This window comes from Echeneis naucrates, chromosome 16 (genome assembly GCF_900963305.1).
Source record: "Echeneis naucrates chromosome 16, fEcheNa1.1, whole genome shotgun sequence".
Taxonomy (NCBI): Eukaryota; Metazoa; Chordata; class Actinopteri; order Carangiformes; family Echeneidae; genus Echeneis; species Echeneis naucrates.
Window position 1 is genome coordinate 6,474,703 of NC_042526.1, and position 26,422 is coordinate 6,501,124.

The 26,422-nt window shown below is 43.1% G+C and overlaps 1 protein-coding gene across 1 annotated transcript in view; it reads left to right on the forward strand.

Moving 5' to 3' along the window:
* Nucleotides 1-18,200, forward strand: part of mrpl23 (mitochondrial ribosomal protein L23) — a 31,835-nt gene extending 13,635 nt beyond the window's left edge. The window contains exons 4-5 of the mRNA XM_029522666.1: nucleotides 2,100-2,173; nucleotides 17,200-18,200. Of these exons, the coding sequence (XP_029378526.1) occupies nucleotides 2,100-2,173; nucleotides 17,200-17,364 (239 nt within the window). The 3' untranslated portion in view covers nucleotides 17,365-18,200. The remainder of the gene's footprint in view (nucleotides 1-2,099; nucleotides 2,174-17,199) is intronic.
* Nucleotides 18,201-26,422: the final 8,222 nt, after the last annotated feature.

The following is a 26,422-nucleotide window of genomic DNA, read 5'->3' on the forward strand; positions in this document are numbered from 1 at the left end:
AAAAGGAGGACAGATGCGCCTAGCTTAGCCTAGCCTACAGTGTGGAGGACCCATTAACGCTCTATATTAGGCTTGTGTCATTAAAAGTAACGGAGAAGGAAAACCCCTCTGGAGGGTGGGTGGAAGGAAGTAATGTGCAACTGGAGGACAGAAGGGGCTCGAGAAGAAAGGGCGGCACAGTGCCCCTGGTGATCCTGAGGTGCGTCAGAGAAGGTATCCCTGTCTGCGTCAGGGGTTCCACTCCATTGGCAGCATGAAGACGGGAATAGGCAGAGAGGAACGAGGGACGCAAACGACCCTTTTTTCCCCTCCATGGGCGGCAGGGGTATTTTGGAAGGAGTTGCCATAGTTACCCCTTCGGCCTGGGATTTGTAACGTGATAGCTGGCTGCCAAACCGCAATCTCAAAGTGGGAGAAATTGTGCTTGCGTTTGCGACTGTTGTATGAAAGGTCTGTCTGTGTCTTTATGTGTTAAGAAAGGAATACACGAAGCAAGAGAAACACATTTTTTTACCTTTTCAAGGTGCGCAAAATGGCTTTCTTGTTTTCTTTTTCGTATAGGGGAGCAGGTAAAGTTCTTACCTTGCCGTGTCAGAGGTTTTATCATTTCCCTGTGCTTCATCAGTAACCTACACACACGTACTCACTCACACGCACTAGCACAGGTACGCATAGGCATATGCACTTTGTTACCTCTGTCTCCCACCCACACAGGGGCCTCCAGTTAGCCAAGGGGTGGGGGGTGTTTTACTACCCTGTTCAGGGCTTTCCCTGAGCAGTGGGCTGCTTGGCTAGTGATTACTAGCTACATGTACCCCACACACACACACGCACACACACACACCAATGACTCATTATAGTGGAATGTTTCCCTTGTTTTTCATGTCATAAACCGTTCCCATGGCAATGGCAGTTTCACAAAGGGCCTGTTGACTTGACCACCAGGGTCTCACTGAGATTAAAGTTGGAAAACAGCGATGAACTGTTTGATGCTCAGGTTATTATCTGTCATTAAAGCTGTTGAGTACCTGTGTGAACTGCCATCAGGGTTCACGAGTACTAGCTTTTAATTTGTTTGAAGCAAAGCTCGTAGCCCTCTCTCCCTCTCTCTCACACACACACACACACACACACACACACACACACACACACACACACACACAGCAGCTCCCTGAGTCCCTTGTCTTCCAGACTTGGAAAGGTCTGACAGGAGAGAGGATGATGTCATCATCATCTCCAGAAGGGGAAGGAGGTTAACCTGCCTTCCATAGTCAACAACATCAGGATCTGCTTAACCATACGTAGACACATAGTGTCCTCTGTACGACAAGGAACTGTATAGAAATATTCTCTAAAATATCTGTATCTGTTCAGATACATAATGTGATAATTGCTGTACAGGTTAATCAGGATGTAATTTTATAAAATTCACCTATAACTGGACAGTGTGGTAAAAATTTTCTATCGCAGCAATCACAAAAGTTATCAGCACAGAAACTTAAGTATTTTCACTGATAATTAATTTAATAATTAATGGCCATCACTTAAGCCTGAAGTGATATCCCCAAATATCTTGTTTTGTTCAACAACAGTCTCTAATCGTACATTAAAATATCCGGTTACTCAAATGATGAAAGAACGAAAAGCATTAAGTGTTAACAATTCAGATTCTGAAGTCATCAAACTTGATGGTCAGAAAAAGACTTTACTGTTCTGTTAATTGAGTAGTTGACTAATCATTTTACATTCATATTTTTTTCATATTGATCTTAACTATTCACTATTCAAAGATAACAAAAAATAAATATGAATGAAACTACTGTCTGTCTGATTTACTTAATTACATTAATTCGAAAGCAGAAGTCTTGTTCAATCAATAACAACATTGCTTACAATGTTGCTAACATTGCTAAGACTAAACTTTAGAAGTGATCTTGTATTGACATTTTTATTGTGTATCGCCACCTTGCCCAGGCCCAATGTCACTATATTCATGAGTCATCATCACTGGGTCATACTGTGTGTTGTCTCACAGCTACAACCAATGTGCGTTTTTTAATTCCTTATTGTCATAGCTGCTTTTCCTTTTGTTTTTTTAGGCTCCAACAAGAAGAGGAATCACTTAAACCAGAGGGTGAAGCAGCCTGACTATAAAGTAGCCTACGTTCAGCTGGTGAGACGACATGTACACAAACACCTACCCCAGCCCTTTTTAACTTGTGTGCTAAAATTACTTTATATCACACACCTTCTTATTTTGAGGAGCCATTTCTGATGGTGGCATGTCAGCCCGGGCTCCGTCATTTAATTGTGTCTATTGCCTTTGCACCTGTGTTTGAGGTGAGCTTTGGGTCAGGAAGGCCCGTTCCCTGAACAACTTGCCAATGTTTGAAGTCTGGTGGACTTTGAATCAAACAAACGTCCCTTCAAAATGTCAAAAAAGTCAATGTTTTAATGCGCCTTTGATGCAGATGTGAAAAGCAAGGGGCCTTTGTTTTGTGGCTGTCGTTTTGATCTTGCCCAGATAAATCAACAGCGGTGTAGACGCTTGTTTACGCTGTGCTGCCCACCGACTGGGAACCATCAATCTTGAAATGGATGAATAATGAAAATTGTCTAAACACAGCAATTTGAAAGAGGATACATAATTGAAGCAGCCATGAATCTTTAAAAGCGGAGACTTCCTCTTGTCTGACACCAGGGATGTGGCTTGTGATTTTGTGTCTCTGGAATTCCTGGCGGAGTTGGTAGTGATGCTTCTTCTCACCAGACGGTAATAGGTGTGAAGATGCAGAACACCATAAGGACACACACTCCTTTGTGACATCATTAATGCATGCTGAGCCCCAGAGAGCTGATGTTTTTCCTTGAGTGTCATTTGCTCTATAGTTGTAATCATATCATGGTTTTCTGAAGTCATGCTCATTTGATGCTGAACAGCAGGCAGAAATGCAGAGATGCAGGCTCTTTGTGCTCAAAATGGCTTGATATAAAACCGAATATCCAGCCTATTTCTCTGGCAGGTTTTTGGAAAAACATGCTCCCTCTCAACTTGCTTTTCTACCTCACTCTCTCTTGTGTACACACATACACACACTGACATACACATTCACACACAGAGCCCCAGAAAACCCTCCTTTCCTTTTGCAGGGGTGGGTAGAAAACAAGATTGTTCCTAATTGACTCCACATGTGGGAGGGTGTTCTGTGGGTCGATGCTCACACCGCGGTTCCCCCATTCTACCCTCATCCTTCCCTCTCTCCCTCACTCCCCCCTGCTCTCCCCATCAGCTAATATTGCGGCAGTTATACGTTTTCTCTCTCTCTCCCCCTCTCTCATTCCTTACTCTTGGTTTGTGGTTGAGGGGAGGCCTCCTGATAGCGGGGTTCCGTGACGACCATTTTCCTCAGGCTTACGGGGGACCCCAGTATTGGGGGAAGAGATAGTGTCTGCATGTGTGAAATGCGCACTGTGTGTGGGAAAGTGTATGTGTGTAAGGGGCTGCGAGGGGTGAGTAGCGGAGGTGACTCAGGGCATGATGGAATAATGCCAGAGCAGGGAGGTCCAGAGACGGGGCAGAATCGGGGGAGGGGGAGGAGGTGGGGTAGTTGTGCTGGTGGTGGGGTGACAAAAAGAGCAACATAAAGTGAAAAATCTTGAGTCTATCAGGCTACTTTAGCGCTGTCTGCCCTTAAATGGGGCTGGTATGTTTCAAGGCACACTGCTTTCATCCACCGCTAGGACAAGCCTAGCTGAGGGCTGATGTTTTCCGGGCTGATGTTGGGATAATTCAGCCCTGCACTGCACTTTTACGTCTATTAGATGCTACTTCGTAAATGGATGGAGTTAGATATATTGTGTGGTTCACTATACTTTTGAATACAAACATTTCCCTTGGGCTTTTAAGAAGGTAGAAGTTCTTGCAATGAGGCTACATTTTAATTAATAGAGAAATCTTTAGCATCAGTGCAGTGAATCAATCCTTTCACAAAGTTGCATTGGGTTGAAATAGGGATAACTTTTTTTATCTTCCTTTCTTTTATTAATTTTTTTTTTTTACAGTCGACATTCAGGATCCATGTCAGACCCCATGGTTTACCCTTATTAAATTCTCTTGGCCCATCTCACCGCTGAAGTGCACCCTGCCACCATTTCCAGTTAAACGTTGCTTTCATTTGAAAGCTTTGTAAACCCAAACTAGTGGTTTTCATAAAAGACTGTGCTCCACTTCTGAAACTATAGTCATTTTTGTATGTTTTCAGTCATTGCTCGACATCATTACAGGCAGTCAAACATTTCTGATAAAGTACTCTCCTCCTGGCTCGTAAATGAAAAGGTTGTGGTGAGTTTTGGTCTGAGGAAAAGTTATTTTCTCTCATTGGAGTGGCAGCTAGTTTGCAAGCAAGCTTTTCTGGCTGGTGCCAGCTGCTGCACTTCAGTGGGCTGAGTGCTTAGTGCTCAGAGTACATGTTGAAAGCTCCTGGAGGGTGATGCTGTGAATATATGAATGGGATGTCTGACTGGTCTCGGCATTTCTGAATGATCCAGTTTATTGCCACATTGTGCTGTCAATGGCAAATAGTTGCCGCAGAAGAAATATGACATTGCTTCCAGGATTTTTAAAAAATAATTTAATTTGCAATTCTGTGGTTTTACTTCTATTGTGTTAAAGGGGACCGTTTTGCCAAAAATCGAGAAAATTGTATTACTCAATCGTCTCATTTAACAGGAGCATTTGTGAGAAAATCAATTTTCGCCATCGTGCTGTTGAAAAACTCTGATGGTCTCTGTGCAACAGAAGGAATCTCAGACATTTTCCTGAAGTTGTTTTTAGAGGTCAGAAGGGAGGAGCAGCAGTTTGTATTCCTTGCGTGTTCGACACTACATGGCACGTCCAGGCACCTGTGGGATGCTTGCTGCCATTTAGTGTAAAAAAAAAAAAAAACCCAAAAAATAACCAAATGAGTTAAGTGTTGTTTGACAGTTGGTATACAACGAATAAAATCAAGCAGAGGTTAGATGTCCAAGTGCATCAACATTCCTCTGGGCTGGAGACTTAAAGCATCATTGTGAGTTTGTGTTTTTGTGGAGTGTGGAAGGACAAATCCCACAGTTTCATTCTGTAGACAGAAGCTTATTTTATTCAGTCTGAGTAGAGATTGCATAATGATAAAAGCAGTGAAAGTAACTGATGAATGAAAAATTTGAAGCAGAAGGGAAAGCAGGAACACAGATGGTCCAAGGTGTTGTCGTGATACCGACTTGTAGTCATCACAAACTGAGCCAATAGTTTTATTTACACATAAACTAGTGATGTCACGATTTCTTCGCATCTCAGGAGAACATTGACCTATTTAGCCATATGTTAAATGACATAATTAAAATTGTAATTTCCTTTTTTTCCTTTTTATTCTCATTGAGACATTTTTGTCTCTTTCACACAGAAATGACCACAATAGTCTGCACTATTGTCTACGTACATGGTGGCTCAGTTTTCAGAAAAGTGGTAATAAAAAACAAACAAACAAAAAACAAAACGGTGTCAAGGTTAATCTGCACAATCCTGTTGGCTGACAGCAAAACAACAAACCAGATGCGCCAGCTAGATTTACCTAACGCAATGTCCCGACCCAATGGCCACAGAACAAAACAAGATATGAGGTTGGCGCAACAGTTGCAGAATAAGTGGCAGCTTCATTCAAATTGTTCATTTCCCGTTTTTCTTTCTGTCGCTTTCTCCACCCCCGCCTGATCCACCACGGGGAAAGGCATCACTCGAAGTGAGAGAATGGAGAGCAAGAGAGAGTGAAAGAGAGAGACAAACAAACAGAGGGAGAGACTGAGTGGCAAACATGGAGGAGTTGTGACACAGCTGAAAAGGGGTGAGAGAGAAAGGAACAGCTGTATTGAGAGTGATTATGAGAGGAAACTGTGGCCAAGTCTCGCTCTCCTGTGTTTGACTGACACTAGATGGCAACGTTTTGCTGTTTAGCTTCTCTCACCAGACTCCCTTTATATCCTATCTGTTCTTGACTTCTTGTTGCTTAACAATAGACCCTCTGGGGTTGTGTGTATATGTGTGATTGTGGGTTTCTGGCTGGGCTACAGGGTTGTGGTGGAGAGGGGTACAGGATGGGGGGCTGCAAACCCCCGTGACCCCCGCCTCTTCCTCCCGTTCCTGTTCTTCGCTCTGAGCGGAGCCCAGCTCTCTGGAGCTCGAGGTGCTGAATCAGGCGGTCAGGCCGAGAGGGTAATCTTGCTTATCTGTGTGGAATTTTATTATTTTCAACTATTTGGATCATGATGGCTCCTGCTCTCCTTCCCTCCCTCTTCCTCCGTTTCACCTTGTCACGCAAACACAGTGTTTCCTTACACAGCCTTGTCTGTCTGTCTGCCGCTATGCTTCCTTCCCTTCCCTGTGCTGCCTCACCCTTGCTTATCACACCAATTAACATTTTTAACTTCTGCCACTTTTCCCCTAGTGCCATCTGACCCTCTGTCTTTGATTTTCTCTTTCACATAGGGTTCAATTCATCATATGAAAATTGCAATCTCAATTTATGCCATTAGTAAGTCCTATATGATCATAATTATCCTGTATGCTAAGCTTCTAAAATACTGACAGACATACATTCATGACCTTTTGTACTGGTAATAAGATTAATGACATGTAGGAGTGAATACTATCCAAGAAATTTGAAACTATACACATTACAGAAAAGGCCATCCCCTAACTTGTAAAATTCACTTTGGTATTCTTGGTCAAAAAGAATCAAAATGTACAAATTGGGGTTGTCATCTCCAGATAATCCATCAGTCCATTTAACCAAACCAAAGGATAAAACAGTGACATCCAAGTCACATTGAAGATGCTCCCATTTTCTTCCTTTGCATGTTGTGTTTAATTAGTGCATATCATCAACTCCTCCCATTGCCTGTATATAAATCCCCACAAAGGACAACTTGATGACACTGTTAATGCAGGGCAAGCTTTTTTAGGAACGCTCTGCTCTTTAACCACTGGGCTCTCAGTCACTTTTGCAGAGGCAACACTTTCATTGAATGCTTTCACTGAGAATCAAGACAAAAACATGGAATAACAGTTCCAATTGAGAAAATCAAGATTTACCTTTATGTCCAGAGACATGCAGTTCTGCTTTCACTTAAATGTATCTGTCAGCATTCTTTGCGTATAAATCCTCCGAAGGAAGGAATGGGCTGATACGCTAATTAGTGTGTGTACATACATATGTGTGCACACACGTGCAGGCATGCTGGTGGTGAGCCTAATAAAAGGAGAAGCTTTTCCTGGCAATCAAGCTACACCGAAAGGCCCCCATCTCCCTATGTGTCTCCTGATTTGGAAAATTCACTCCTAAGTAAAATCCTGTGTGTGTGTGTGTGTGTGAGAGAGAGAGATCGTATGTGTGTACGTGTAGGTTTCATAAGCGCTCAGTGGAGAGAGTACATGAATTATAGAGAACAGAGGAGGTTCTTAGCCATCCGGTTTGGAATCTCACACGCAAACCTTTTTTTGAATGACTTCAGTTGAAGCTCTTGGTTGTTTCTCACATGTTGGACATTTTTCCTTCAGTTCAGTTCACATTACCCAAGTTTGATTGACGTGACTATGTTATAGATGTTTTCCCACAGTAAGTTTTACACTAATGATTTTTATGAGAAAAAACAAAAGAGACGTGGCAAATCCAAAATCTAATGTAACAATCAATGAACATCATTCAGTTGCATGCATACACAGTTAGAGCTGCAGCTCTCTTCCTAGTCTTTCCTTTTGTCATTTTCTACTAATCATTATTTTATCTCCCTCTGCAGCATCTTCTGTCCTCACCCTCATTTCCTCTCACATTTCCTCCAGGTTCCCCTTATTTAGACAGCCATGGCAACACAAACACACACCAGCAGGCACACGCACATGCACAAGCTTGCATGCTCGTAACCTCTCTTGATTACCCCTGACCTCCTGACCTCTAATGACACAGCTGCCACTTTGATCAGCCAATCAGCATGCGGCGCCACCCAGGTTCTCAACAGGGCTGCCACTGGCCTGATAAAGCCCTCTGATAGGCCCCTGCTGATGCATTTCCTGTTTTGGTATGCTTCTTCGTTTTTTATTTTCTCCACCAGCTGGTCCCCGCATTCCTCAGTGTTGGGGAGGGGGCAGGGGCAGGGGCATTGCCTGGATGTTTATGTTGCATGTGCATGTAGGGGTGAGTGTGTGTGTGTGTGTGTGTGTGTGTGTACTTGGTAGCCTAGATAGCTGGGTCTGGGGCTGAGAGGGGGTGGGGTAGGTGGAGGGGGATGCTTGAAATTGGGGGGGAGGGTATGTGAGGGTTGTTTACATGCATTGGTGAGAGAGAAATGGGGTACATTGTGGGGGTTGGGGGGGTGAATGACATAGATGGAGGGGATAATGATAGTGAACAGCTGTTTGTGTGTGTGTGTGTGTGTAAGTGTGTGCGTAAGTGTGTGCGTGTACGCAAGTGTATGTGTGTAATGGGGGTGGATGGCTGACGCAGGCAAGGTTTAGGTGTGATTTGGCTTAAAGGTTGAAAGAGAATCTTAGACTGCTGGCAATGTGATTCACTGTTGTTGGTTATTAGTGCTAATATAGATGGACTTTGTTGCGTTATTCTTGGCTGCTGCTGTCATTGTTGTCGTTATCCTCCCAGTGTCCAGTTCAAGACCAGATGGATGTAAATGTCTTTGGCAGGGTGTGTGTATTTAGGTGGTGATGATCTTTTCCTGAGAGCTCTGTTACCAGGGTCCAATGTCTCCAGTAGCAGGCTGGGAGCAGACATGCCTAGACTTGAAAACTATCATGGGCACACACACACACACACACACAAACACGCACACACCCCTGTTTGTCTCTAGGCAGAAGTATGTGTGCATGTATCATTGGATGCCCTGCACTAGTATGTCAGAGGTTCCCTGCGATAGATCTCAAAGTATTTTCAGTTGACACCAGAGCTTGTGCTCACCCACCTGCCTGACTCCTGCTCTTTGTCCCACAAAACATGTACACACTAAAACAGAAGATCACTCTTTACCTCAGTTAATAGCTACCACACATGCTGATGCGTTATATTCCTGATGTCTCTGCACTGGCAACAGCCAAGAGTACAGACATAATGTTCTGTTAATCTGGTCCTCTGTTCCAGTTTTGTGACTTCAGTATCTCAATAGCACCTTGAGGTAACATCTTTAGATTTGGCTCATGGAGGAACTGATGTGGCTGTGGTCATCAAAGGTCAATATCAGTGTGACCCTATAAACATGGTTTTAACCTTTTCTTTGTGGTATCTCAGTAACGCCTTGTGGGATTTTCCTCAAATTTGACACAGACAGTCACTTGGACTGCTGGATGAACTGATTCGAATTCGGTGTTCAAAGGTCGAGGTCAACTTGACTTCACAAAACATGTTTTTGGCTATAACTCACAAATTCATACACTGGTAAAAATGTTCAATATGGGACAGTTTTATTGTGAAGAGGCCATAAAGTAGAGATTCATGCAACCAAAACATTGCCTGCAAACGCTGTAATGTGAATGACATGGAGATGTAAACACACACACAGACTGCTGTTAGCCAAAGCTGACCAAGCTATTTGGCTATTGCCAGGCTGTGGAAGAGATGTCATTGTAATTGGTGGGAGGGCCAGGGTCATGACCCTGAACTAACCCACAGCAGGATACTGTTGGTTAGTGGTCCACTCTCACAACCACTTAACTGTCTTTTATAGAGAGATGATTTTGCTGTGCTCCCTTTCTCATGCTCAAGTGTTATTTTGCTGAATGTTCTTCAGGCTCTCGTGTCATCTCAAAATGTGACTTCTTCACTCAACTTTTAACCAGTTTTGTTTGGCCTAATAAAGGTATTATGTAAATTAGCTCTGTGCTGTCATAGATCTGAATCAACTGAACAGATCTTATATCACTGTTTGTCCTGAGAGGAAAACAACAGATTTTATTTTGGCATTGACTTTGTTTAATCTTCCAGACCCCCTTTTTTCTCCTTTATCTCCAACTCTGTCTGTCAATCTTGTGTTCTTGGAATAGTTTATACCAGAAGGTCTGGACAGAGGCACAACTGGGCAGATTTTTGTGTGTGTGTGTGTGTGTGTGTGTGTGCGCGTCAATGAGATAAAGTGAGGGTGAATGTGTGGCCCACCCAGGGGTCTGGCAGTGTGAGCTGTTTACAATCATCAGGCTACATCTCTTCTCTTCTGTCCTTCTCAATCGTCTTTCCTGCCTCTCCCAGTTTTCTTCTACTATTTTTTCTTTTGAATTGCAGATTAAAAAGGGTATACTAGTATTTTCTTGTCTCAATTTAGAAAAATATGCACATTATATTTTTTATTCATATCCATTTTTGTCACGGGGGGTGCTGGATCCAATCCCAGCTCACATTGAGCGAGGGTGGGTTACACCCTGGACAGCATACAGAGACGAACAACCACTCACACTCAGACCTACGTACATGATGTCTTTGGATGGTGGGAGGAAACTCATGCAAGCAAGGGGAGAACATGTAAACCGCGCACAGAAAGCAATCTTGAAAAAATAACTTTGTTACACTTTGCTTCATTAATTTAGATAGTGAAAATTAACCTGATCAGATACCATCACAGATATGATCCCAGCAAAGGCCGATATTTATCATTCCAGTCCTACTGGAACAGAATAGTTTTTCTGTGAACAGTCCCATCGAGAAGTGATTAAAGTTTTGGTTTGACAATGTGGTTGGTTTTAACATCTTGTGAACTCAAAGGGACCACAGCAAAACTTGTTGAAAACAAACTGGAACGAGCCAATCTGAAGTTGAGGCAAGCCGATTTTATTGGACCACAATGACATGGATATCAGCTTACGATTTTCATTTTGCTCTAGTGTGAAATCGTCTTTCCTACATTTTTTCATATTGTTTTGTAAAAACAATAAAATTTCAAAGTAAACTTGGAAGGAATTGGTGAAGTAAGATACAGATTGTGAGGTACATAATCTGAACTAAATACAAGAAACTCTTTGGAGGAAAAAGATAAAATGAAGAACTTCACTGTACAACACTGTGCAAAAACAATAGTGGTCAGAGGTAAATCACTGAAATTCTCATCTCACAGGATTTTATAGACAGTAGTAGATGGATGTTGACAGTCGATACACTTGATCAAAATACTAACCAAAGATAAACTGCAACCCGAAGTGATCATTGTATTCTCTTATTTCATTTTCACCTGCTATGAAGACCAGTTTTGCTAAATTACAGCAGAAAAGTAAAATAAAGCATGTAATGCTCCGTTTAAATAAAGAAACTGGAGTCAAATTGGTTTTTATTCACCTTGTTCATTTGCTTCCAGATTCTGTAATCTTCTCTTGGTGACAGTTTGCCAAAACTCTGTCCAGTAAACACACTACTTGTGAGTCCATCGGACTTTGCTTTACAAGGCCCAGCTCACTTGTAATAGAGCGGTGTGAACTTAAATTAACCGAAAAGAAAAACCTTCAAAAATTTCATCTGTGCTTGAGACCAAAGAAAACAGACCCATAAAGGTGTGATCACACCTTTTAAATTCACAGGTGGGTTGAAAATACTTGTTTTAAACAAGTGTAATAATTGTTCTTTTCTGAAGCTGGGTTGCTCTTGAGCAAGGCACATTACCTCAAATTTAAGTGGAGCTGGTTACCTGCCAAGTAATGAAGTATTATGTCAGCAACTTCCAGTTTTGGGTATTCATTTGTACAAGTAAATTAGTACAAATACATCCACACGCAAACACACACACACACATTTGCACGAATACACATGCATACACACATATATACATATATTCACACACTCAGCAGGGGGTTACCCTCAGCTCTAATCCTGGTAACCTGACCACTGCGGTCTGTGCAGGCTGCCAGGCTCTCCTGCCGCGTGGTCGAAATGGATTATACCACAATGTGAACACCTCTCTGTCTCCTCGCTCACTACCCCATGCATGCACACATACACAGCGGCAGCAGCAATACTCAAGATTCCTCTGTGCTTAACAATGGCTTACCCCACTATACTGCCACACTGCTATCGCAGCCACACGAGCCACAGCCTTGTGAGATTTCTCACCGCATCGTCAACACCTCTCTTTGTCAGCGTGCGGTCCATTCTAATGACAACCACCAACATCTGGTTGATTTTTATTGACTATCTTGTGAATGGCTCTAACTTTTGATGTCTTCATCAAAAAAGGGATATGGGATATGTAGTTTCTCTGACTCTTAGCCTGGTGTGAATGGCTCAGATTCACATTTTGAGACTGCTTAAAGCCATTTCAGCCTCTTTGAGCACATTGAGAGCTCCTCTGTTTCTTAATTTGGTCAAATGTGGTCATCCAGTAAGGCGATAAGGCGATGTAATGTATTAGCAGCACCCCCCCCCCCCTACACATTCACATCTTATCCTGTTTCCTAACAACTCCAGGTGTTCAAGGTTTTCAGAGAGCACAAAAGAAAAGCTGATGTCAAGTTGTAAAAGAGCAGTTTAAGATGTATTTTCTGATGGATTCAATTTTTAAATTGTCTAGATTATCTGAATGGAAGACGCCATTTGACCTCAAGTAGTTTTACAGCTGTTGAACAGTCTTCAAAGTAATAAAGTGTTGCTCCAAACTTGTTTTAGTCCAGAGGACATAAAACCTGATACCATGAAGGCTATTCTGTGGATTGAGGATATTGGAAAATAAAATCAACCCTACCTCACCGGGGTTGAGTAATCATCTTTGAGAGCCCCCTGCCCCAACCACCACCACCCCCCCTCCCCCTTTTTTTTCTTCAGATTTGTAGCATACCTCTTACTCTGTTCTTATTGCGCAGCACAGTCAAATGCTGATGTGTATCTCATCTGTCACATTGCGATGTCTGGTCCCACTCCAGTCATGTCCCGAATGTTTTAACTCTCAGTGCAGAAGATTGAATCAGCCTTTTGTGTCCTCAGAGGGTGACTGTGCCATAATGTTCTATTCAGCTCCAGGTTGGAAAGTGACTGTGCAGAGGCACCTTCCTCTTTTCATCAGGCATTTTAGCACATCAAGCTAGAATAACCAAGGCTGTCATATTTCATACTTAAATTTATGGTAATAAATGATACCCCCCACTCCACACACACACACACACCGCCTACCATTTTTCCCCTCTATTGATTTCACATGCTTTTCTTGGTTGCCAGTGACAAGTTTGTCCATTTTTTAACCCCCCCCCCCCTTCTCCTAAGGGGAAATTATTGCACTGGAACACAACAGGAGTTTTTGAGTTTCAACTGCATGCTTAGTTTGTCTTAGATCAGAGGCAAAGGTCAATCAGATAGAATATAGCTGTCCTTTGTGTCTCCTTTCTGTCTTTCCATCTCTCGCCTGGCTGTCTTCTCTATTTTGACTCTGATTTCACCCATTTCCCTCTGGGGGTGCAAACAGGATTACTTTTGATTTTTTTACTCTTGTATCCACCTTTGTTTTGGGGACGTTTCATCAAAGTGCATTTGTACCCTGGAGGCTTACACCAGCTGCATGCTAGCAGTACATGCCAGTCCAGTTCCTGCAGGATCTAACTGCTATAAAAACAATGAGGGGACACTTGATTGTTGACCCTAATTTGACAGCTGTCCCCAATCACTTGGTTAAAAGCCTGAATGTGGTCCCCAAATGTGACATAGGACAGACCGACACACTAAATGCACACTTCCTGGAATAGAACAAGTCATTGGATTGAATGAGGAAACATACACATACGCACAGATGGGGAAAGTGAGAAGGGTTGGTACCGAGTCAATGACAACATTTGCCTTCCCTCTTACCCCCTTGAATTTTCTCCTTCTTCTCCCATTTACAGGGAAACTGTGGGTGTAATGGGTTGTTCATGTGCGTAAGAGGAGTGTGTTTACATCGCTGCAGTGTGGGGCCTTGTCCCAATATTCCAGGATGACATCTCAATTCATTTATGAACATGCTATAAAGCTTATGACAGATTGAGGGAAAATAACCACACCTCCAATTTGTTCTCTCACTCACTCTCTCTCTCGCTCCACACACACACACACACACGCACACGCACACGCACACACACACATATATATATATAGTGTGTCTCTCTACTGACATGCATAAACGCACGTTTTTGGCTGGAAGCACACAGTGATGGGGCGTACATGGGCTTTGCCTCAGCTGTGGTGTGACATATCTTTTTCAAGGAAAAATATTAAATTGAATATTAAATGAAACATATATATGATGTCTGGCAGAACTTTCATTCATTGCAGAAATGAATGAACCCACACACACACCAGCATACGGGATGTGGCTTGTTGCCGACAAGAAGACTTGTTTAACAAGTCTGAGCTCTTTGATTTTAATCCCAGGACTTTCTCTTGTGATTTCTAAGGCCTTATTCATCTTTGCCATGTGTATACACGGGGGTGTCCATCGCTGTACCATATAACTGAAATTGGCATGCAATTTCAGTTATATGGTTTGATTTGGGTGAAATCTTGGTTAGCTTACTGTTTCATTGTTCCTCCCGTTGCCAGCTCTGGTGTTTCTAACATAGTGCTAGTCCTGATCCCCAGTCACCCAGACTGTACTCTTCTTCCTCTTCCAGTCACTTTATTGCGTCCTTCCTCTATCCTTCTCCGTGCTGCCTCCTACTTCTTCTCCTCAGTCCTGCAACAGCTTTCCCCTGGCGTAGTGCAGTGTTTGTGTTCTGCATGCTGTGTTCCTCGATGGCAGTGTGTGCAAGTGAAGAGAGACACTGGGCCTTGGCAGGTCCTTCAGTTTCCAGGTGCGTCTTTGGTGTTTGGCAGCTCTCTGCCTGACTAAGCCTTCTGCTCTTGACTGGGTCGACACTGTTGTCTGTCTTTCGGCATAACTGCTCTCACTTAAAAAAAAAATCCTCCTGTAGTGTGCAACACAGGCGTTGCCACAAGACAGGAACCATGAACAGGGTGGCTTTCCTTTTGATTAAAGGTTGTGCGTGTTTTGCTCCCTCTGCTCCTCAAAGCTGGTATCAGAGAGTTTATACCCAAATGGCCAGGCTTTAGAGGGTAATATGAATTCAAGACTTTAAAGTATCATACCAAGTACCTAGTAGTTTACATAATAGTTATCTTTGGATGGTTGTATGTTGTTTGAGAGCCTGGTCAGGGCAGCCTTGTCAGATTGGACATGTCTGGCCTGATTGGAATTCACATAGATTGCAGTTAATAGCTTCATGCAGTGACCTGAATCTGTGGTGACAATAAAGCAGCCAGTGTCTTCCTCCGGAGTGTCATGCTTTTTATTAAAACTCTGAATTAGTATCAGTTAGTAAATATAAAATACAGGAAGATGGAGTGGTTCAAGATAAAAGAAAAAAAAATAAACAAGAACAGAACTAAAGAATAGAAGTACAAGAAAAATATAAAGTGGCAGTGATAATGATAAAGTGAAGAGGAGAAAAAAACTTTCTTTCAAGTAGTGCAAAATAATGTCATGTAAATGTAGTTAGTCCAGACTGCAGATTTTATTGCAGCAACATATGTTATACAGTCTGATAGCTGCTGGAATTACACCAACATTCAAGGTAAAAAGTGGGTTTTGCAGGATAAACCCTCATTTATATTTCGATCCTATTTCTAATAAAAGAGTCTCTCATAAGGAGCCCATTTAGCAATTCCATCTGCTGTAAACTGTCTTAAGTGTCCTCTCAAAGCAGTAAACAAAAAAAAAAAAAAAAAAAGATGCACGGGGCCATAAAAATAGAGATAAAATTTGTTTATAACCAGTCTGCTGATTTTAAATGTATGGTATGGAGCATCTCGTAATTCGCGTGTGTGACAGAACTTTAACTAGCATGTATCTAGTCACTGTTATGATGAGCTGAGGTCCAGTGGGCATCTATTCCTTATTCATCTTGCCTGAAAACTGATGCTTTAATTTCGTAGTTGGTCATAAACTAAAGTAGTTAAAGATAACACATGCAAAGTTGCACCTGAGCATGGTGTAAGTGCAAACATACAGTAATAACGGAGAGACTCCTGCTGTAGGTCTTAAATAGAGCAGACATGGCCAACCCCATTCTGCATCTTTGGCTGACTGAGCCTTATGTCGTCTCCCCCTTTGGGAATTAAACCATGCTATGTAGTAATTATATGCATGTTTCTCTTGGTATTTTGGGGGTTGGAGACAGACAAAGTAACATTCACATCAGAGCCAGACCATTCCTTAACGCCTACACACTGACCCCAAACAAAATATTTTGCATGTTTAAACTGAGTATTTGATTGACAATTGTATTCAAGGAAGCAATTCATTTTATAGCTTTAGGTCTCCATATAACATAATTGAGAACTTTATGAGTTACATATTAACATTTGATTATTTGTCAGTGGGAAGCTGTTGTTTGGCGTAGACTACAGCATTAATGACCATTAATCACGTTGGAAACATTTGTTAGGATTAACAGTTGGCTCCAAATCCAAAACACAGTGATAAAAATGACACGCATAAGTCCAGTTTCATCATGCAAGTAATGATTTGGATTTATATGAAGTTGAGTCATTCAGGGACAGCAATGACTTGGCTCCAGTTGACATTGATTGTGAATCCTTTTGCCAAGTGTCCATGGCAGAGGAAGAGAAGGATAGGCTATGGATATGTGTGCATGCACGCACCCACTGACCTGTTTTTTTTTTTTTTTGTTGTTGTTGTTTGTTTGTTTGTTTGTTTTTTTAATCTTTGTGTGTGTGTGTGTGTGTGCAAGCATGCATGTGTGTGAACTGTACTGTACTCTATGACATCCTAACACAAACTACGGTTGGACCAGCAATGCATTAGCCATGGCCAGAGATGGATTGGTATGGAATAAATAATGGATACCATCCTTTCCCTCTGAATAAATCAAGACCAGAGAAATGGAGAGAGATGAGAGATTAAATGTGGGAGAGAGTTGGAGAAATTGAATGCCAGAGAGAAAGAGCATTTGTGTAACTAAGAGAGGGACATAGAGGGAGAAACTGTGTCCTGAATTCCAAATCAGTATCTCACGTCTCGATGCAAAAAAATTGTCTTGTGAAACGATTTTAAGTGGATAATAAACAACTAATCCCTCATATTAGGCAGGAACTTGATAGTTTCTCGGCTCATTTTACTTTTTTTGCCTCTGTAACCCAGGCCCAGGGCCAGACGTTCACCTTCCCCAACATCTTCCCGGAAAAGGACAGGGCGCCAGCGGAGGGCTCCCTGGAAGAGATGCAGGAGAAGTTCATGGAGGACGAGAAGCAGAGGCAGAAACTTGACCCCAGGAGAGGAGGGGTCACCGAGTGGTTCGGACTCTGAGACAGCCCTCTGACCAGGGACTCAATGCACACATGTATGTGTGTGGGTGTTTCAATGAGCAACGTGTTTTCATTTACAAATTTACAACACGAGGCGTTGTGATGTCACTTCTATTTCTGTAAGAAACACTCAGTATGTAGTAAAGATGAAGCATGTGTGTGGGAGACTGGAGACATGTTGTGTGTTCTGTGTTACGTGTTGCGTGTTGCGTGTTTGTGTGTGTGTGTGTGTGTCCAGTAACCCAAGCCAGAACAGAATCGCAGGAGGAGGAGAATGGCCTGGCTCCATTTTTCGTGAAACCAGCCCACCGTACAGAATCTCCATCACCTCAGATGACCTTCTTTCCTTCCTCCTCCTACTCTTCAGTTCCACCTCCTTTTCCTTTTACTCCTCCTCTTTGGCATCAGTATCTCAGCATCTCATACTCCTTTGTCTGTCCTCTTTCCAAAACCTTTTTTTCTGTCTCCTTGTCCCTTTCCTATGCTCCTCTTCTTCTGCCACACTGGGGAGTGGTACAGTGAGGCATCCCTAGTAGCCCTGACTCAGAGCCAGTTGGATCAGCCTACCTGGACAACCCACATCCTCTTTTATGAGTTTGCCTTGGATTAATTGACCACTTTAGGTAAACAACAATAGAGATGTTGTTTCAGCAAAGCAACGACATGGAATTTGCTGGAGTGTTTTATTATTTTGTGGTAGAACCTCTTGCCATAACGCTGAGAAGATTGTACAGTTTTTTTGTACGCCTGTGTGTTTGCCTAGCTTGCAGGACTTGCCAGCGACTCTGTCTAATTGTAAGTGCTGCTGGAATAAGAACTAATAAATGGTCACTTGTCCAAAAGTGCTTTGCTTACTTTTTCTAGTGTTCTCCTCGCCTCATCTCCTACGGCTGCTGCGCTCAACAACTGGCACTTAGAGACTGTGTTTGCCACACATGCTGGCTTGTGAGAGTGCCAACGTGGTCTGGTAGCTGTTTTGACAAAGTAATGATCTGTGTTTGAATCGGCCCATTGGAGGACTGAGCTCTCTTACGGTAATAAGGCCCATAGAGGGGAGGGACCTCTCCTGGTCTCACTCAGGCCCTCCATTACTCTGAGAGGCCAAGGTTACATTAAGTGTCCCCCAGCTGTGACTACTAATGCTGGCTGGCTAATACCGAGGTCCAGTCCCTGACCTCACCCAGCCAACTCAGCTATCACTAAGGAGAATGTCAATATTGAACCTGTTGGCCCATTGTCTGCTGCCTGGAACCATTTACCCCCTGCATCGCTATAAAGCAATCTGATTTGGAACAACACAAGCCTCCTGTTACACAGCTACTCCATTTCTTTTCTATCTGCCTTCCTTGTTCTCACTTTTTTCACTTTCTCTGCTCCTCCTCTCTGTTGCCCAGTCTGGTTCTCTAGAGAAACAGCTGCTTAACCAACAAATTCCTGCTCATGCTCTCCTCCTGGCCTGAACAGACCCCACATGAAAGTTGGGAAATCAAGTTGTGGTGTTCGCCAAGTGGTAATCTGTCCCTGTTCTCCCTCTGTTCCTTGTCATGGGGATACCCCGTTTCCTCTAAGGTCAGAAATACAATCATGCACAAAACCTACAACAGTGATTTCTTATATCATTAATTTTGCAGTGACATGCTGATATTATCACTTTAATAACAGCCTGTTGACAGTGATACTTGGATACTGCTGCTTTAAGTCAGAAAGATGACACATTTTATAGTACACAGACAAGCATTGAGACACACAAGGGTAATGAGCTCATCTCTTGCTCACACAAATAAATGTCTCTTAGTCATAACTTCCTTATGAAGACCAAGTAAACAGCAACAACTAAGAACTGATAGAAGGGAAAACATTGAAGGGCCTTTAGGGAACAAATTGCTCTCTGAGTGATTAAAATAATGTCTCAAAAATCATGAAAAAAGAAGACGATATGATTGGATTTTTTCCCCTTGATAATAGTTGTACTGACATTATAATTTTGGGATCTAATTCTCATCAATAGAAATGTTACATGAACCGAAGAAGACTTTGATTTTTAAGTGATAACATCTGCGGAGGACCTGCCAAAATTGCGTAGTGTTTGGACGTGAATGAAACGGATGGCTGTTGCTCTTTCCACACAAGAACACAGGAGTTGAGCTCAAAATGGACTGTTAACTTAAAACTATGATGCAAGAGATATATATATATATAGTAGGAAGCTGGAGCCATATATTGATGATGATGATAGTGATGTCTCCAGGGATGGTTGTGAGCAGCTCTGCAGTTATCTTGTCTAAAAGGTGTAGATGGAGGGAGCAGACCTGGCCATTTATCCTGAGAAGCAGAGGAAGTCCTGGTTATCTTCTCCTTCCCTTTGGTGCAGGAGAGGCCAGGTGACCCCGTTACACATGACGCATCAAATTACAACATTAAAAATAGATTTGTAATGTCAGTAATAAACAAGGATTTAAAGGGGGAGCTTTATATAAGCAGGTGTTTAGCACGCTTTCAAGAGCAGATCAGATGAGTATTTGCTGGCAGAGACAAACCAGATTGCCGTCTCCTACAGAGGGATCAAACCTAAAGTTACTGAAGTGAAGACTTTTTTTATGTCTAATGGAAGTGACTTTCTTTTCAGTAAATATTGAACAGCACCAACTTCATAAAGTTGCTATAAAACGTCAAATTACTACTAAGTAGCTCCGAATGATTTTTCGAATTATTTTTATGTAATCTGGAGGTATATGTACCTCTCCTCTCTCCCTCTTCTCTTCCATGGTCTCTCCATACGGCTCGCTTCTCCTCATACCCAATAAAAAGCTGCGAGCACAATGTGTCTCCCCTTGTTCAGTCCTGTCCATGCAGCTGGTAGCCATTTCCCTGTTTGTTAACACACTGTTCTCCCTGCCAGTCAGATGATGCTGTGTGGAGTGTGAAGGAACGGGATAATGGAGGGATGGAGTGGTACACAGTGAAATGAGGGAGTGAACGAGCCCCACACGTCCTGTTTCAGCTGAACTCCGGATGAGCGTAAGCAGCCGCAGATTTATAGGGACCTGTGTGTGCTGAACAAGATGCATCATCTACTGTAATGCATCACATTTTGTCTAAGTGCAGAAGGAGGCAAAGGCGAGTATGTGCGTGCAAGACAGAAAGCTCAGGAAGGATGGAGAGAGAGACCAGATGGAGGTGAGAGTGAAAAAGAGATGACATCACCAAGAAAATGCTGAGCTGGATTTAAGGGCTACTGGATGGAATGGGTCTACTCCCACAGTGCAACCATCTCTCCCTCTCTCTCACTCCCATAAGATGTACAGTGCAGGTTATGTTCCCTTCCCTACACGGTTAGTTAATGGAAGGAGGGTTGAATATTTTAAACAGCCCTTCACCCTCCTCTTTTTTACCCTGCTTACTCTTCTCTCCCTCTCTTTTTTCTTCTTCAGTTGTGCATTAGTCAAGTGCACACATGACCCTGTTTCTGCTACTGCAGTCCACGCTAGGAATCTGCATGACATCATACTGTATTTTTGGGATCAGTTGGATGAGTGGCTGTGTAGTGAGTGTCCTCCCTGACTCTCTATGGCCTCCCCAGGGAGCACATCTCCCTCTTTCTGAATGTTGTAACTGCCCCCTTCTACAGGAGCTCCTTACCTCCAGATACCCCGCTGCATCCTAGGGCTGGTACATTATTTAGATGGAGCATCATGTAGTGATGCAGGTAAAATATTTCATCATCATCAGGTCACCTTCCGTTGAAGGGATGTCTGTGTAAGAAAGACAGAGAGAGCTTCATATACAGTCATTTGTGGTCCGTCCTGACTGACAACAAAAGAAAGTATAAGTTAAAGGCTTTTTCCCCATACGTTCTCACAATTAACTGCCAACTGTCTGTAAAATTGCACACTCTTACAGTTACACAGTTACTACTTCTACCACCCTCTTGCGCAGACACACACTCTCACACACTCACACTTGTGCTCACTAAGACAACCGGGGTTGCCTGCTGAGGATTCTGACGGCCTCTCTTGGATTAGCGCCATACACATTCCTCCTTCCCCAGGTTGCCATTGGTTCATCTGAGCTCAGCCAGTGCACTCTGTCACCCCATAAGTGTGTGTATATATGTGCATGTGTGTCTGCTTCAGTGTGAGTCCATGTACTGTATGCACCCTTACATAAAAAAAAAAAAAGTAATCGTCTGTTTTTCCCAAGAATTTACTATACAGACATACAAAGGAAAGAACACATATGCACACATGATGCTCATGTCCATACTTCCTAACCACTCACATATACTTAAAATGCCCCCTCATGTGGCCCCTCTGTATATGTCCGCGGTCATGCTGTACTAACATCTATACACATGTTGACACAGAGCCAGGAGCAATAACTGAAGGAGGACACTGTAGAAAACATGTGGGCCAGCTGTTTATTGTTGCTTAGATTACAGGCTGCTTTACTGTTAAACAACAATTTTCTAATAGAGGTGTTTTCAGTGTTCTGCTTTTTGCAAACAAAATGAAAATGAGCCCGAAAACTTCAATTTAACATGTTGCCTAAAAGGCATGAATTCACAGTAATTCAGTAATGAAATTCAGTATGAAAAAAGTTCATTAACAGGGTTTTAGTAAGCAGTCACAGTAATCATATTTGATGCATGCATGTCATTTCATTTCCGCCTGAAGAACTGGGCATCTGCAGAAGAAGCCCCATCAAACTGTAAAACTAATTAGTGAGAAGTAAAAGTCAATGTAGCTCTTCATTAAATTTAAAGTGCATCATATTTATAAAATTTTTGGATGTATTGTACACACAGTTAAAGTACGTCAACACTGTATTTATGTGCAGTACTGCTTTATTTTACACAGAATTTTATGTTGAAACACTTTGGTATACATCATTACAATTATTTGACAGCTAACTACTTGTGGCTTTACAGATGAATGAAACAAAACACCATGATCTTACACCATTCTTATAATTTCTCTGCTCAACGGGTGATGTGTAATTAACTCTTCCTTTTGCTGCTAGAGCTTTTTATTGTGGTATTTCCGCATTAGCTAAGGATCTAAATAGTTCCTTCTCCGCTGTTTCTTGAATTTGTCAACATCTTTCCCTAGTCTGGTTTGCGTGAAGCATCTTATTACTTCCATCTTCATCCATTGGCTTTTATTGGAACACAAAAGGATCAATCAGTAAGCCATGTCTAATTCTGGCTTTTCCTGGAGCACTGGTGCCTAATAAAAACTGAATGCTGCTTTCTGAATTTGTGTTCCTCCAGAGATCCTTCCCCTTTTCATCTGTCACAGCGGCAATTAGGATCAATTAGAAGTCCTGACAAAAGGAGGATGGCACATGCCAACTGTCATCACTGAATGGGAATGACAGTCTTTGATCTGTGTTTGCACTGAGAGGTTTATTTGTGGTGACCAAAAGGCAGAGAAGCGATCAGACATTGTTTTTGTGTGGTACGGTATTTGGGAAGCTTACGCACAGCTGTCTGTCTGAGAGAGGGGAAGATTTTATCCTGACGCTATATTTCATCTTATCTGCTATCAGCACAATGCTTCTGTGGCAGCTGGGTGGTCCTCGTTCCTGCCAGCTGTTTCAGCAGGTACATATGCATTTTAAACAACATAATAACAGTGATACGTACATAACAAGAGCAAACAACCAACAAGCAGTGAGCTGCTTTGATGCACACAGTATGTGTGTGTTTCATAGAGGGAAAGACAAGGATTGAATGGTTCAAATGGGTTCACTTGTCATAACAGAAATCAACTGGGGCCTGGCCACCCATCTGGACCACAGAGCACTGAGCCCTGGTCTACACACACATACACATATGTGCACTTGTGCAGTCAGTGAACCCCTCCCTGATGGAATTGTACTGGCTGGAGGCTTTGCCAAGTCAATAACACAGACTGATCCCTGATGCTGAACTTCCTGGAAGTCCCGGCCGGTCTCAGCGCTTCATGTACCTGCCCGGTGCTCCAGCTGCCGCCTGGCTGCACGGTGGGCTGGATGGGGATCAGTTTGTCCATCATTCCTCTGCGCCTGCCTCCAGGTCACTCTGACTTGAAACACGGTTCAGAGGAAAAGAGAAAAGAGGAGAGGCCATGGGAATAGTGAGCTCTGGGGACTGGGTGAATTCATTTCCTCAGAGTGATGAGATTTTATAGACTTTAACACAAGTCTCTTCTCATCACACACAATCAAACCAGAGTCACTAATCTCTTTATATCACAGCAGACGCTTGAGGTTAACTGTCTGACATCCTGATGGAGGCAGAGTGTAACATGCAATTTGTGTGTATGTGAGCAGCACAAACACAATACATGCTAATAGCGTATTCCAGCTATGAGATTCTTCAAGGTCTGAGAATGCTGTGGTTTACAGTATTTCACAGAGCCGAAGCCCCTCCTTAGCTTCTATTGTCAAACAGACATTGGTGGGGAAGCTGCAAAAATGCCGTCTTGGTTTTTGTGTTGTCATTGTTTACTCACAAACGTATTCCCAGACTTTAATGCATTCAGTAAGTAAATCTTGATCAATCGGATCATGTACACACATAAAGGAGGTGTGGGCAACGGGGGAAAGTGTGTTAAAGACACGTTAAGGGAATATTTCGGAAGGTGAACTGGTGAGAGGCCGATGGACAGTGAGAAAAATAGAGAGAGATTTAGTAACTACAGGTCTTGGTTTTAGGGATTAGGAGGAATGGATGTCGTAACACAATTCATCTCTGGTCTAAATGGCTTTTGGCCACTGGCTCTCATTTAAAGCATCTTCTCTCCTGTCTTACATCTTGTTTTCTTGCCAGCCCTCAGCTGCGTAGCACTTACGTCAGACAGTCCCACTGTTAGCCAACACTTAGCCAACATAATGACAGAACCGCTCACCCAGCCAAAGATAGATCAGCCTTTTCTGGCTTTATATCAACCAGCACTTTTGTGTCCTGGATTCACTCGATGGGGTTTGACTTCTCTGGCCTAGGTTTGACCATCACGGCTTGATTAGAATGGCCTGGGTTGAGTAGACACTGAGCTTGAAGAGTATGTTTTCACTGGCACGCTTTCAACAAAGGGTACTCATCTAGTGCGACCTGGATTTGACTGTCTGGCTGCCACTGATGTGGCCTGGGTTCAGTAGACAGAGCTTGACTTGTATGGCCTGAGTTCATCAGATGGAGTCCAACTTTTCTGGCCTGAGCTTGTCAGACGGGGCTCTACTAGTGTGGCCTTGGCGGATACAGGGCCTCTGGGTGATTAAGGATGTGTTTGTTTCCCAGGCAGCAAGCAGGCAAGGTGGCGGCATTGCTCCTGCACAGCCAAGGACTTGGTGTGGGGGTGAGAGAGCCAAAACAAACTACTGTGATTGCCTCCCATATGCCCTCCTGACCTCTGCGTTTCAAATGCCAGGCAGAGAGGAGGGTGAGGGGAAGAGTTGGTTTAGAGAAGCAAGGAGAGCAGGATGGGGGTACAAGAGGTTGTGGTTGAGGTTTGAGGTAGTGGGGGTGTGAGGACAGATGTGGGGGTTTCAACCAAGAAAGCTGGCTCATGACCCTTTACCTGATTATCTATCTATCGATCTTATTGTCTTCTCTATTGTAATAGTTGATGATGAAATTATAGTGGCAAAGGAAAAGATGAACAACAAAGAAAAAAAGAAAAGAAACGGAGGGAGAAATGGACAGGGAGTGAGAGAAAGGGAGTCTTGTCGTCTGAGAGGTGGTGTGGTTCGGGTTAGGTTGTGGTTGAAGCCTTGAGAGAGCGGGAGGGGAGAGAGGGGGAGGCGCAGGGGGCGAGGAAGGCAGCGCATACCCGCAGCATTCAAATGGAGCTCCCATTGGGAGGTTTTACGCTTCAAAATGGTTTCCTGTGACGTGGATTGTGTGTTTGATTTGAGCTTTGAGGGGTTTGTGTTATTCTCGGGAGGGGAGAATCTAGCACGCTCTCATTTCCGCACTACCAACAGCCAGCAGAAAGTTGGCAAGCCGAAACAGGGGGATTGTAAAGACAGATTTTTCTCTCCCTCCTCGTAAGAACCACATTTTTTTCTGCTTTCACTTTTTTTGCCATGTTTTTCTGCTGAGCCTGCTCCAGGACTTGCTCTGCATATTGATGGATTGTTCTCAATAATTGGACCTGCTCAGACCCGTGTCCTTCCATGGTTTTCCCAGGCTGCCTGATTTTCTGCTGACCATAAAATGCACAGAAAATGTGTTTATGCTCCGATGTGTGGGCACATTTGCACCCCAACACACATGTGCAAGGCTGCAAAAATGTACAAGCTAGTCTGCACGTATGCAACTATGCACGCTGTCAAACGCACTTCTTGGAAATAATTGCAAACAATGAATGCCAGCTGGGCAGTAGGTGTAGCAAGCAGCACAATTGGGCCCAGGTTGATTGTATTTTCAACTTGGTTGGAGAGTGGAGAGGAAAAAAGAAAGGGGCAGATGGGTGAATGATAGACTAGGCAGAAGAGAGACGAGGGTCACCAGAGAGGGAGGGAAAGGGGCATACGCTGAGGCAGCGGGAAGCCACCTCTAAGACTATGACAGCCAGTCATACAAACCATCAGAGAGCTAGCTGTTCTGCCAACTACTGTACCTCACAGAGCCAAGAAAATGACAAAAATCAACACGGGATGTGTTTGTGTTGGGGGAATGTCCGTGGAACCCAACTCTCTATCTTGATCAGCAGTTTTCTCTTTCTCTCTCTTTCACTTTCCCTCCCGCTTCTTTTTTTTTTCTCTACCTCCCACTGTTACTCCTGTCTTTATTTTCTTACTGTAAATACTCTACTGTATATGCACTCTGCTCGTGTAAGAGGACAATTATCGTAACAGCATTTCTACTTTGTGGAGCACATGGAAAAGCTAACTGTTACGAGCCAATTTTCTCCATGCAGTTATGTAAATAGTTTTGATGGAATGAATGGGCTTTCCCCAGTGTGTGGGGGCACTGTGGGGTCTGAGGGGTTCCACTGCCATCCTAAACCCTGCCATCTGCGTCAGTAACCCTTTTATCAACCATGTTAACAGAAAGCTTGCAAATGTATGTGTTT